Raw genomic sequence first — 12287 nt, 5'->3', positions numbered from 1 at the left:
CAAAGCAAGACATAAATTTTCAAATCCTAAAGGCTGAAGCAGTACCAGTGTAAATCTGACCATTTAAACCACCTAAGGAGCCATTTTTTTTAAGGCCTCATATCTACATATGATTTGCATCTTTTTGGCAGTAGTCAGAATAAATATCTGCTGCCATGTTGCTGAATAATTTCAAATATTTTCCTCTTGCCTCTTCCAAAGTATGACTTTTACTCTTTTTTTCTGAACCAATTTGCAACAGCTTTCAAAGCAAGCTAATACACAGGAAAGAATTAACACAGAATGATACAATAAAGAATGAAAGACTGCTAGTCAGAGCAATGATAGTACCATTATATCTAGATTGTTCTGGATGCTGTGAGTTATCCAAACTGTCTGGAAATTTATTCCAGTCTCTACATTTGGGTGGACTACTGAAAAACCTGGTGAGAGGAACACTGTGAAGTACACCTAGACCTAAGACCCTCCCCCAAAAAGATAGATAATTAGGCACTTAATAGATTTGTATACAACAAATTTAAATACTGAAATTTTCTAAAAACCTACCCCACACCACAAGTTATAAATTACTTTGAAGCACAGAAGAGGTGACCATTCTCCTCATAATCTTCTGCTGTTTTTTGTACACACTGAATATTTTCTTACTGCTACTTGCAGTAAGAAAATATGCAGTACTGATTACTTGCTACCTATTATTGTCATTTAGTGACTTTTCCCTCTCTAGGCTATTTACAAACATACTTTCTTAGGCTGGTCAGGGAACAAGTCTTTTCATTTCATTTTCATAAAGAGAACTACTACATAAACATAAAAGATGTATTTTGTTCTTAGTTACAATGTTATATTAGTAGGATAACAAAATTATTAATTCACACACCTACTTTTTTTTTTTTAAAGAATCAAGGCAATGCTCCTGGTTGGAAAAAGCTTAGTTGCACATAAAAAAAATCCTGAAAATTATGAGTACGCCTGCATTCAGACCACCTACCTTTCCTTTTCTTTGATGTCTAAAAACTGCTTTATGAAATTTTAACTCACCCTTGCTTCATTCTGTTGAAGCTTTTCTTCCATACTTAAAGCTGTTGGAGAATCCAAGAGTGCAATCTAAAACCATGAAGAGTAAACATCAATTCAAAAAGAAAACAGTCACAATTTCTGGGGGAACCAAATGAAATTGAATTGTTCAACTTTTCTGAGTTCTTAGCATAAACTTCCTTGAACTTTAATATCTATCATTTTACCTTGAAATACTATAAACAGAATAATCAAAATCCTGTCAAAGCAGGTATTTCAAATTTGCTTGAAAGTACTATTTTCACTCACTCATACACATGGCCACACAACGAGAAACCAGACAGATTTATAACAGGTAACTCCTAATACAGTTTTCTTTATATTTTAAAAAACATGAAATTTTATTATGCATGAATAGTTGTCCATTTTGCTTTAATATTTTTGTATACTGCTTTATCTTTAATAACTGTATCTTAACATAACTGGCTTTAGAAGAGGAAAATTACTAAAGAACAAAAACACAGGCAGTATTCATTGTGTGTGACCTTCTACACTGAATCCAGCACCACATTTTGGTAAACAGTATCTTCAGATCTACAGAAGCATTTGCAATACAGTGCTCTGGTGATACAAAGGAAACAGGAAATAAATTATACAGAGATTTATACCACTCTGCATATGTAATACACCACCTGCTGTTTTACCAACCATCACAAATTCAATAAAGTTAAGTTCTCTACTGTCTCCCACACAGCCATCTACCACATCCTAGCACTGAACAAGATTTATTTTGCAATAACCACTATTTTACAGCTTGAAACTAGGTTAAAGCATTCAAACTTCAAGGGGGTCCAAGTTACATCTACTTTGCTAATTCTAAATCAAATCATATTTTGAAAAGAATTAGTTTTCCCCTCCTAAAGAAGATGAAAAAAATCACAAGTAATTCAATCCCATAAAGAGTTTAACTGTTTGTAACAAAGCAGAGCTCTCTGCTCCATTCATCTACAACAGCCATTTCTGCTTCCATCCCCTTTTTCAGCAAATTTTTTATAGCATGAAATCCACCTGAAGTCCTTCTCTTCTACTAACAATGGTCCATGCTGGACTGACATTTTACATTGCACAGACCATCTAAAACAGAATTACCTTGTTCTAGAAGCAAATCTGAAGTAGTATTTCAGATACTTCCAAACTATATTCATTCAAGTATGAAACCTAGCAGATCTGCAGGACACTGTACAGAAGAGACAACTGGCCTGAACCAACTGGATATTCTTTACTGTTACTTTGGTTTCACCACCCTGGGAACACAGGAAAAACTAAACTTAATTAAACCTGTGCACTGACTGTTTCCAGCAGATCATACTGACCAAGCAAGAAAGAGAATCATGTAAAAGTGAAGTACAGCATTTTTGTTTTCTTTCTGAAAATATTTTTTACATGTTTAGAATTTTATGTGCCTTCTAACGTACTGCACAACCAAACACAAATAAAATGTATTGTTTAAATCAAAAAATTTTCATATTTATGCACCTTGAATCCTTTAAACCTTCTTTTAAGATACTACACAAAGTACATCAGGACATTCAGGACAGACCTAGAAGACAGGTTCCTGCTCAGTCTCTTTATACTGCCTGTTCCACAGCACACTACAATCCAGCTCAGATTATATTATGAGAAAGGTAAAAGCTTTGGGAAGACAATTTTTTCCCCCCTTAAGTTAAAAGCTGCAATCTGCTGGCCATATGGAAAATGAATCCATCAGGAAACCAATATTCATTCATAGCCTCATCGAGCTTGTTTACTCAAATCAATATAATGAAAGATAATTACATTCTAGAAATAGATGTTATAACTCAAGGAAAATTACACATCAATTGCAAGTCAAGCTAACCTGATTCCCTTGAGCAAGCAGTGCTTTCAGCCGGGCTATTTCAGCTCTCAGCTCACGGATCAGTTTGACGTTGGGATCCTCATTAATTGTGGGCTTGTTGATGATGTTTTTGGCTCTATTTGCATAGCGAAGTGTACTCAAAGTTTCTCCATAATTGACATCAGCAGGTGAAATAGCTAAGGATATGAAATCAGAAGCAGTTTATCTAGCACCATATGTTGCATTTACTGAAGTTAGTTTAGATTTTAAAAGTCAGATATATTTCTGTCTCTTCACACACATTAAATTTATCATTTACCAGTATGGATACAATTTGTTCCAACTCTTCACCAATTTCATGTCACTATAACTTTGCATAAGTAAACACTGTATGAGATAAGTGTCTTAGGATAATCAGGTCTAACAACCAAGTGTTGCAAAGAAATCTTGCTGTCAATCTTTTTAACACTTACATTTCCCTGGTAAACATAAATGTCCTATATGAATACTTCACAGGTCTTCTTGCAATTTTGTACAAGATCAGTTGAGAAACCAGTGAGTATTTTTTAAGTATCAGTGTAATCATTGAAAAGAAAAGACCTTCCAGGCAAAACACAGTAGGGAAATTAAACATCATTAAAACAAAAAATAATCAGACAGGAGAACCAAAATAAGAGAAGAGCTTCTATAATTCACAAACCGAGCTGTTCTCCTGAGCTGCAGGCATCTGGCAGCACACAGATCTGTCAACTATCTGATGCATCAACAGAAATCAGTATTATTTTTCAAGCAACCTAACCAGGAAAAACAATGTCATTTAAATGCAAGTGCTAATGCTATCCTCCCTTAATTTTCCTAACAATACATATGATGTTCCAAATTAAAAAGATAATTAAAGCATCCAAATAAATGTGTGGAAACACAGAAAAAAAAATCCAGAAATCTTAATGATCAAACTGAACAAGATATCCAAAGAATCAGACAATAAGAACACCTGAAAAACTAATTAAGCAACTAAAATAATCTGTCCTTTCTCATTCTCTCAAATTTTTTATTTTTTTTTTTGTGGTAGAGACTCTCTGAGCTACAGGAGATGCACTTTGAAACAACCTATAATTCCCACAGCTCACATTCACCCTTCCCTGTTTTATCTACTGTTTCCTCTCCACTACTCACAAATTCTTCTGGAAGGATGTCACAATATGCTACAGAAATATGACAAATCATAATCAGACACATTTTCCTACAGCCTTTCCTACAGTTTAAAGTGATCTTCCTGCCATTTTTTGTGCTTACTTATAGAAAAGGCAGAACAAATGTATGTGGGCATCTTGCTGGGCTGTTAGGGAATTCTACCACATTACCAGTGGAGTTACTGCTGAAGCAAAGATCAACCATCAGGGCTCTGCCTTGCAGAAGCATCACTAATAGATGAGGAAGTAACTCAGAAAGAAGCTGGGTACTGTAATCATTAGTACAGGCACTGAAAGCTCACTGTGTTTCTAGAACTTCTCTTCCCAAGCCCTCTGTCAAAAAAAATCCAAAAACATGGAACTGCAAGAAGAAAGAACTTTCACTTCTTCAAGAAGAAAGTTGCCAGCACAGCTTTACCTAAAGAGCCAGAAATCCAAAGCAGAGTCTGGCCCACAATCATCTGCTGGCACTACTACGATTGCTCCTGAGGAAAACAAATGGCATGGATTCCAAATACAACCCCAAAATCCTACAACAAAGGAACTGCTATCCAGAGAATCTGACTGGTTCTGAAGAACCAGAACCTGATGTGATACATTTTATTCCTTCAATTCTGCTCTCCCACATTCCCAAAAGGGGAGTGCACCAGTTAATAGCACATTTCACTTGAGCAGGAAAGAGTGAGAGAAATTTTAGAGCTGCTCTTCTCACATGCAGCAGTACCTGGGCAAGCTTGACAAGAGGGCCCAAGGGACCTATTGAGAGTCACTAAGTGCAGGTGCAAGGTGCTGCATCTGGGTCAGGGCAGTCCCACATAAGAGCACAGACTGGGGATAAGAACTCATTGCAAGCACACCTGCAGGAAAGAACTATGGGGTTCTTTTGGGTCAGTGAACATGAACCAGCAGTCTGTGCTCAAGGCCCAGAAAGCCTGCCACATCCTGGGCTGGTGAATGGTTTTAAGCTAAAAACAGAGTGATTTAGATCAGATATTAGGACAAAATTCTTTATCCAGTGTCAGAACTCAGGACATCCCTCTGGCTGTCCTGGACTGCCAAGACCCCTGCCAGGGGGCTCAGAGACCCTGGCACAGAGCCCAAGATGCTTGTGGGCTTGATTATGACCCATGGAGCAAACTACCAACCTTAAATGAAGATCTGCAAGCCATGACAGTTTAAGCAGAATGATAGTGAATTTATTACAGGGTGAAAAATAGATTTTTGGGGTTTTCAGAATGGGGGTTTCAGATGGAGGAATCTGGGCAAAAGAAGCCTTTCCTCCTTCCTCTTCTTGGTGTCCATCTTCTGCTGTGATGTTGGCACTTTTGGATTGGTTTAAGGGAGAAGCTCACTGTCTAGCATAGGTGATAGGTATTGGATAGCAATTGTAAATAGTTTACATGTAGTTTTTAGTATAAAAAGATAACACTGCCCTGAGAGCGGGCAGATTGCCTTGGACTGTCCTGCTGAGTGAATCTCAATTGGACAGGAGAGAAAATTTTATAGATGAGAAACAATAAACAATCTTGAGACTGAGAACTGAAGAGTTCTGATTCCCTCTTCAAGTGCCGCGCTGGCAAAAGAGACTTTCTAACACATCTCAGGGTCACTCTCAGCAGCCAGAGATTCTGAGAATGCAGAAGCTGGTGAGACACTGAAACAGGGAAGTACTGAAACACTAAGGCCTCAACAACAGGCCCTGAACCAAAGCTGACATAGAGATGAACCTTACAACCAAATATCATACATATATTTGGTCATTAGCAGAGTATTGTTATAATATATGTTCATTTATTGGCAAAACATCTATTTACCCTTACATATGTAGAAATTGGGTAAGGCTACATCTGGCCTAATTAGGGAGGTATTACAACCAAAGACAACTCTCTTGGTTCCTCCTTGAGCCCATATCAGGCTTTGGGAGAAAGTCAACAGGAGAATGAAGTCAGAAATTACATCCACTTGTTTGTTTAACAGTGTAAAACCTGGGCCACTGCCATAGCAAAGTGGGGGAGCCTCATGGCCCGAGATGGACTCTCCACAGGAATTCCCAATTTCCAGGTGTGGCCCTCCAGTCCTTTGCAGTGACAGCTTCCCCCCACAGCTGACGTCTCTCAGACTTGGATGATGCATCTTTATTAGGGTAACCTGGTGATCTATCTTTCTTAACCACTATAGGCCTTCTTTCACAGTAATGATTAGGTGCTCTTCTCAGCTTATCTTTTTGTAATTCTTAGCTAATTATATTGTGCTTTGTTTAGCTTATCCTTTTCTGATTGTTTACAGTTTTACATTATAGTAAATACAGTTCCTTGATTTGGTGGCTGTGTCTCTGACCCTACCCAGGGTGGATGGAGCTCTGAGCACCCTGCTCTAGTGAAAGCTGACCCTTTCCATGGCAGGAGGGATGGAGCTAAACAATCTTTAAGGTCCCTTCCAACCCAAACCATTCCATGATTTCCAACATCCAAAATCTTCACCTCCCCTTAAACATCATCCTGGCTTCACTTTGTTTTTTTATGAATGGAATTCCCATTCCAATTTGTTGACAAACCTGCAATACACACTGCATAGGCACGGTTTTAAACTAAGTGATCCTTGCAGACCTTCCTATGGGTAAAAAAGGAAATCATGAGAGTTTTCAAGACAACTCGTCATACTTAAATTTAGACAAGAAGTTAAAATGTTGTGTGCTTTTAGAAGGTTAGGTAAAAGTGACCATCTTTCCCACAGGATGTCAAAACAGACCAGGTTGCTACTAATGCAACAACAAAAAACCAGCTTGGAATAGCAACTGATTCACACACCAATACAGACCAGATGCACAAAGCTTTAGTTATGTGTGCAGAGTGTAAGTAAAAACCAGAATGTTTTTAGAAAGCTCAGAAAGAAAGAAATCACTAAAATGAGTAAACCATGTTGTGCCTTAACAAAACATCTAGAATTTAAATACTTATATCCACTCCTATTAAGCATGAACTATTCAGAATTCAAAAAGAGTAAATTAAAAACACTTACTGGCAATCATTATAGTTTTGGAGTTTCCTCCTAGGCTATCTTTTAATAGCCAAGTCAACACTGAGTCCCTGTAAGGCACAAATACTTGTTTCTTCTTTGAAAGAGGATTTGTTGCATCCTGAGATAAATCAGCTGTGATGAGAAGACAGAAAAAAATTAAAATTAGATGTTTTCATTCATTTTCAAAAATGTGATAGGCCCTTATTTGCCTAAGTAAACAAAGGTATTTAATGACAAAAACCAGAGACTCACCTAAGGCAGAAATTACATTTCCCAGAGTAACTAGAGATTTGTTAATATTTCCTCCTTCCTTTAATCTAACCCCTGTGGCACCAGTGGCATCTGCTCTCTCACTTCCAGCAAGATCTACCAAATGAATCTTGCTAACAGTTTCACAAGGCATTTCAGAATCAAATTTAGCCTAAAAAAAGAAAAAATAAAGCAAGGAAAAGTATGTTAAGCCGATAAATACTGCACTTTTACCAAATCAAATTTAGTGGCCTTTTTCATGACATGACTGAATTTAACTTGTTTACAATAGGAGATCTTGAGAAGACAGGTATATTACAGATGCTAGTGAAAGACATTTGATAATGAATGGTTGCCTAACTCCCATATTATTTCTTTAAATTGTAACATTTGCAACTTTTTAGCCATTTACAGACAAGCTATGACACTGTGAGTTGTAATTTACATGATGCAGTGACAATGTGCTGCATTCATTTCATTAAGCTTACAGTGTTTGTATTATATTTATATATTGCTGTCATGAAGTTAGAGCATGCACAAATTTACACTCAATTTCTCCCCCACCTCCAGGTTGTCTTCATCTAGCAGGTCATCCATGGGCTTTCTAAAAAGCCCCCAAAAACAACAACAAAGAGCATTAGAAATCATTAGAAAAGGAGTTTGCTACATATAAGCAAACAGATCACTATGCCCCAGAGAAACAGTGAAACATAACTGCACCTTGGGTTTAAAAAACTCTTGAAGGAGTTTAGTTTTGTTACCTGAGTGAAGTTGATTGTGAAAATGGCATGTGACCTGCTACTAACATCATTCATTCCAGTGGCAGCCGTCGTCCTATTTATATTTCCTGCATCCATCAGTTCCTCAACATCAGTATAATTCTGGACTAAATGTTTAGACAAGTCTGAAGAAAAGCAGAGTGTTACAATATGCTCATATATGTCCTTAATTTTCTTTACAAAAAGATTCAAATTACCCTCATTACTGCAAACTATTTCTGCAAGTAGTGTTTATTGTTATACTTGTTCATCACCTAAGGAAAGGTATGAGACTTCATATGAACACTGGACAACTTACATATTTACAGTAAAAAAAAATACACATTTTTATTATTATTATTATGTGGAATAACATGAGCATAATCCCACAAGAGACATAAACCTTCCCTATTAGAGAACAGATTAGGACAATTAGATCCTAATAGGTTTTCATTTCATCTAAATATCTGAGATTTATAAATTATTGTCAACAAACTATTAAAAGCAATTGAGTGTCTTAACATTACTTAAAAATGTGGTATAAATTTACTGATAAAAAACTCTGTAATAATTTTTGGACTGGGAAAGCAAGTAGAGATGCCAAATTAGAAGCTATTCCTTCCATGCTTTTTACCAAAGTAAGACATTGCATCCATCGTAATTTATATTTGAAAAGATAAAGTGCCTTATACAATTAGACACTACATTTTAGAACACATAAAGGTTATAAAATATGCAGTGTAAGACAATTGAAGTGTTTTTACCCTCAACATATGGCCCTTCTTTTGGATGTTCCCGTATTCGTAAATTATTCGTTTTTGATGACTTCCGTCGGAGAAGATCTCTCACACGTTCATTATAAATCTCCAAATAACTGAAAGAAAAAGAACAGAAAGCCACCGACTGATTCAAGAGCCTTTTATAGAAGGAAAGCCACACTAACACAAGTATGAAAGAAAATATTTGGAGAAAGAACACAGACCCAAAGCTGGCTTAAGATAATAATGACTACAAGGTATTGTATCGTAAAGGAAAAGCCCAAAAGGCAAGAAGGAAGTAGAAAGAAAGCAGACATGAGCAAGATCAAGATCTCCTAATGTCAGTCTGAAATAAAGGTTAAAAAAAAAGGAAGATGCTGTCCAGCAGCAAAGGCATTTGCACTATCATATAAATGACACAATATGCTCAGCTCTTGGCTGGAAGGTACAAGTACTGCACAATTCGACTGCAAGTGCCAACAAAAATCAATTACAGGAGTGAGGCCAAGCATAAAAAATTATTTTTGAAAAATATGTACTCTTCCCAGTGATAAAGTAAAACAGAGTGTTTGTAACTGAAATAAGTTTGTTAACCTGCAAACCCTTAACATGCCATGACCTACCTGACTTCTGTTCGAAAGGATGCCTCATTCCGCTTGGTTTTTTCACTTATTTTGCTGAATAATCCTTCACAAATTCGAGGTATCAAACCTGCATCCCCCTGCAACAACAACAACTCTTAATTCCAAGCCTATATATGCATGCACAATATATTTTGAAAAACACAACCCTAGATGACTAGTGGAGAGTTTAAGACTCCAGAAAGGGGAAAAAATCAAAACTTCCCAGCAAACACTCTCTTGCCTTTTATTTAACTGCAGTCACCTTGCTACTTTAACCCTTTTGTGTGTAGAATGTACAACCAGCTTCATCTCTTTGCTACTGGAATACATTTGGTCCCTCTCATTCAGTTTGAATAATCCCAACTGCTTAAGGCAGAGACTGGCTCCCCAGAGTAAGTCATGAACTGCTTTATCTCACCAGTATCTTTAACTGATTCAATCTCACTGTGCACTTGGCAACAACTGCAGAGAACAGGACAAGAGCCACAGACAAACAGCCATGGGACATTTTCATTCAAACCCTCAACTCCCAGGTCACAGTCCTTCCTGTGTTGAAAAGTGCCAACAGGTCCTCTGAATAAATTAGTACACAATGACAAAATTAAATCTTGATTCACCATATCCCACAATCCAGCCAAATTTCACTTGATATTAACTACTGAATGTTTGTCTCTGCAGATAAAGAGTTTTTATGCATGAAATGCTTGGTTGGTTTAATAAAGCAAACTGAAAAGGACCTATCCCACTGAGATACCCAGAAACTTAGCATGCAGCTTTCCTTGCTGGTCCTGGAAGAGCTCTCTCCAGCCAAGCAGTGAGCTGTAGTGAGGGATTTTCCCACAGCAGAGGAGCAGGAGAATGCCACACAGGTCTGTGGTGTTTGTGAGGTCCCCAGGACAAGGTGAGAGATGAGAATTTGACTTCATGTTCTCAGAAGGCTGATCTATTATTTTATATTATATTAAAAGAGTGCTATCGTGAAACTATACTAAAGAAAGAGAAAGGATTCATCAGAAGGCTAGAAAAGAATGAATAATAAAAACCCATGACTCCTCAGAGAGTCACAGCTGGCTTTGATTGGTCATTAATTAAAAACAATTCACATGGAACCAATCAAATATTCACCTCTTGGTAAACAATGTCCAATTCCAAAGCAGCAAACACAGGAGCAGCAATCAAATAATTATTGTTTTCATTCCTCTTTGAAGCTACTCAGCTTCCCAAGAGAAAATCCTGAGCAAAGAGGATTTTTCAGAAAATATCATGGTAGCACAGGTCTGGTCTCATCTGACACAGGAGTGCTCACTCCCAGCTGCCCCGTTCCCACCAAGTAGGATTAGGGAGGTCACCAACTCCTGCTGAGGACATCTCCCCACACTCCAGGAGATGGCAGTTAACCTTCCCCAGAGCCATGGCTCCCTGGAATAACAGGACAGGATGTAAACATACAGATGAGCTTTGGGGTAAGAGGGCCAGGTTCAGGAGCAACTCACAAAACAGTCTGTCAGCTATAATTTCCCTCCAGTCTAAAAGCATGTAAGAGATTCAATGTGATGGACTAACTATTTACCAGTGCAAGAAGAAATGCTCCTGTGTTTATAGTCAGGGGCCTTGTAATTAAGCAGGATGCAAATCAGGAGAAGCCAGACCACACATTCAATGGGAACACAGACTAAGCACTCCCTGGTGGGATTCTACAGATAACTGCCAACAGGAAAACACAAAGCCACTGGACTCCCCCTGCACCAAACTCTGTCAGTGCCAGTGCTCCATGAGCAAAGATTTCTCTTCCACTTGGACTCCTACAAAAATCCAACCCTTTCTGCCCAAGCTCACTGGAGTTCGCTCCTATGCTGGTCTCTCTGCCCTCATTCTTCAGTTTCTCTCTGCATTCTCTGTCACAGCAATCTTGTTCCAGGTACCACCTCTGAACTCTTCTTCCTCATTCCTTTGCCCAGATAAAATTCCCAATTCATTACCCAGTCACTTACAGTTTCTTAATTATACTTTATCCCTCCATTTTGCCGTTTCCCAACTTCTTGCTCCTCTTAATCAGAGTCTCTCTATCCTTCTCAAACCAAGCTTCATTCTTTGAAATACTAATCTATTCTCTGCTCCTATCTTTCCTAGTTCTTAACATGACTGCACCTAAAAACCAAAATAAATCCCAGAATAAGGGAAAAACTTGCAGATTAATCAGGCTTTTTTTGAGACACTTGCCTCTCTGGCAACAGAGGAGCAGCCTTTCCCAATATCTGTCAATTACCAATCTCTATTTCCAGGTAAAATTTCGTGGGTCAGAGTTGGAAATTCCCACACACACTTTATTTTAATTTTTTTACACAACAGAAGAGGGGAATATACTTTTCTTTCATCTCATGCTTGGAAACACCTGAATAGTTTTAATTAAAGCTTAGGGGAAAAAAGCATGGAAGATCTATCACAAAGTTTTAGGCAAATCATTAGTGTCTGACATAATCCAGCAACCACAAAAAGAGGCTTAAAATAGGAAGTATGAGCTCTAAATGAGTAATTTCAACCTTAGGAATAGAATGTTGAAAAAGGAAGCACACACAGTTCCCAGGGTATTATGCTAGTAAAATGTACATCTTAAAGAATGTACACTCTTTATTGGAAACTATATTTAAACACTTGCACCTTTTCAACCCCTAGACCTGAAGGGCAAGATCAACTACAGCTTTGACTATTTTTTTCCTGGCCTACAGAGTTTACAGACATGAAAACCAGAAGAACCAAAATAGGTAGTTCACTCAAAAGCTGAATTTTCTCATTAAAAG

At 37.7% G+C, this 12287-nt stretch overlaps 1 protein-coding gene across 6 annotated transcripts in view; it reads right to left on the bottom strand.

Moving 5' to 3' along the window:
- Positions 1–12287, bottom strand: part of KIF16B (kinesin family member 16B) — a 146885-nt gene that overhangs the window by 110013 nt on the left and 24585 nt on the right. For all 6 annotated transcript variants that reach the window (XR_012579414.1, XM_074536845.1, XM_074536846.1 and 3 more), the window contains 7 exons: positions 9490–9587; positions 8873–8982; positions 8112–8254; positions 7354–7522; positions 7102–7233; positions 2912–3087; positions 1039–1104 (listed from right to left, as the gene is read on the bottom strand). Coding sequence is in view for 5 of the 6 variants with exons in the window: in XM_074536845.1 (XP_074392946.1) it covers positions 1039–1104; positions 2912–3087; positions 7102–7233; positions 7354–7522; positions 8112–8254; positions 8873–8982; positions 9490–9587 (894 nt within the window). In the remaining variant the exon portion in view is untranslated. The remainder of the gene's footprint in view (positions 1–1038; positions 1105–2911; positions 3088–7101; positions 7234–7353; positions 7523–8111; positions 8255–8872; positions 8983–9489; positions 9588–12287) is intronic.

The sequence above is a fragment of the Zonotrichia albicollis genome, chromosome 3 (assembly GCF_047830755.1).
Source record: "Zonotrichia albicollis isolate bZonAlb1 chromosome 3, bZonAlb1.hap1, whole genome shotgun sequence".
Lineage (NCBI taxonomy): Eukaryota > Metazoa > Chordata > Aves > Passeriformes > Passerellidae > Zonotrichia > Zonotrichia albicollis.
The sequence above is the reverse complement of the archived record's forward strand: the minus strand, read 5'-3'. Positions and strand labels throughout refer to the sequence as shown.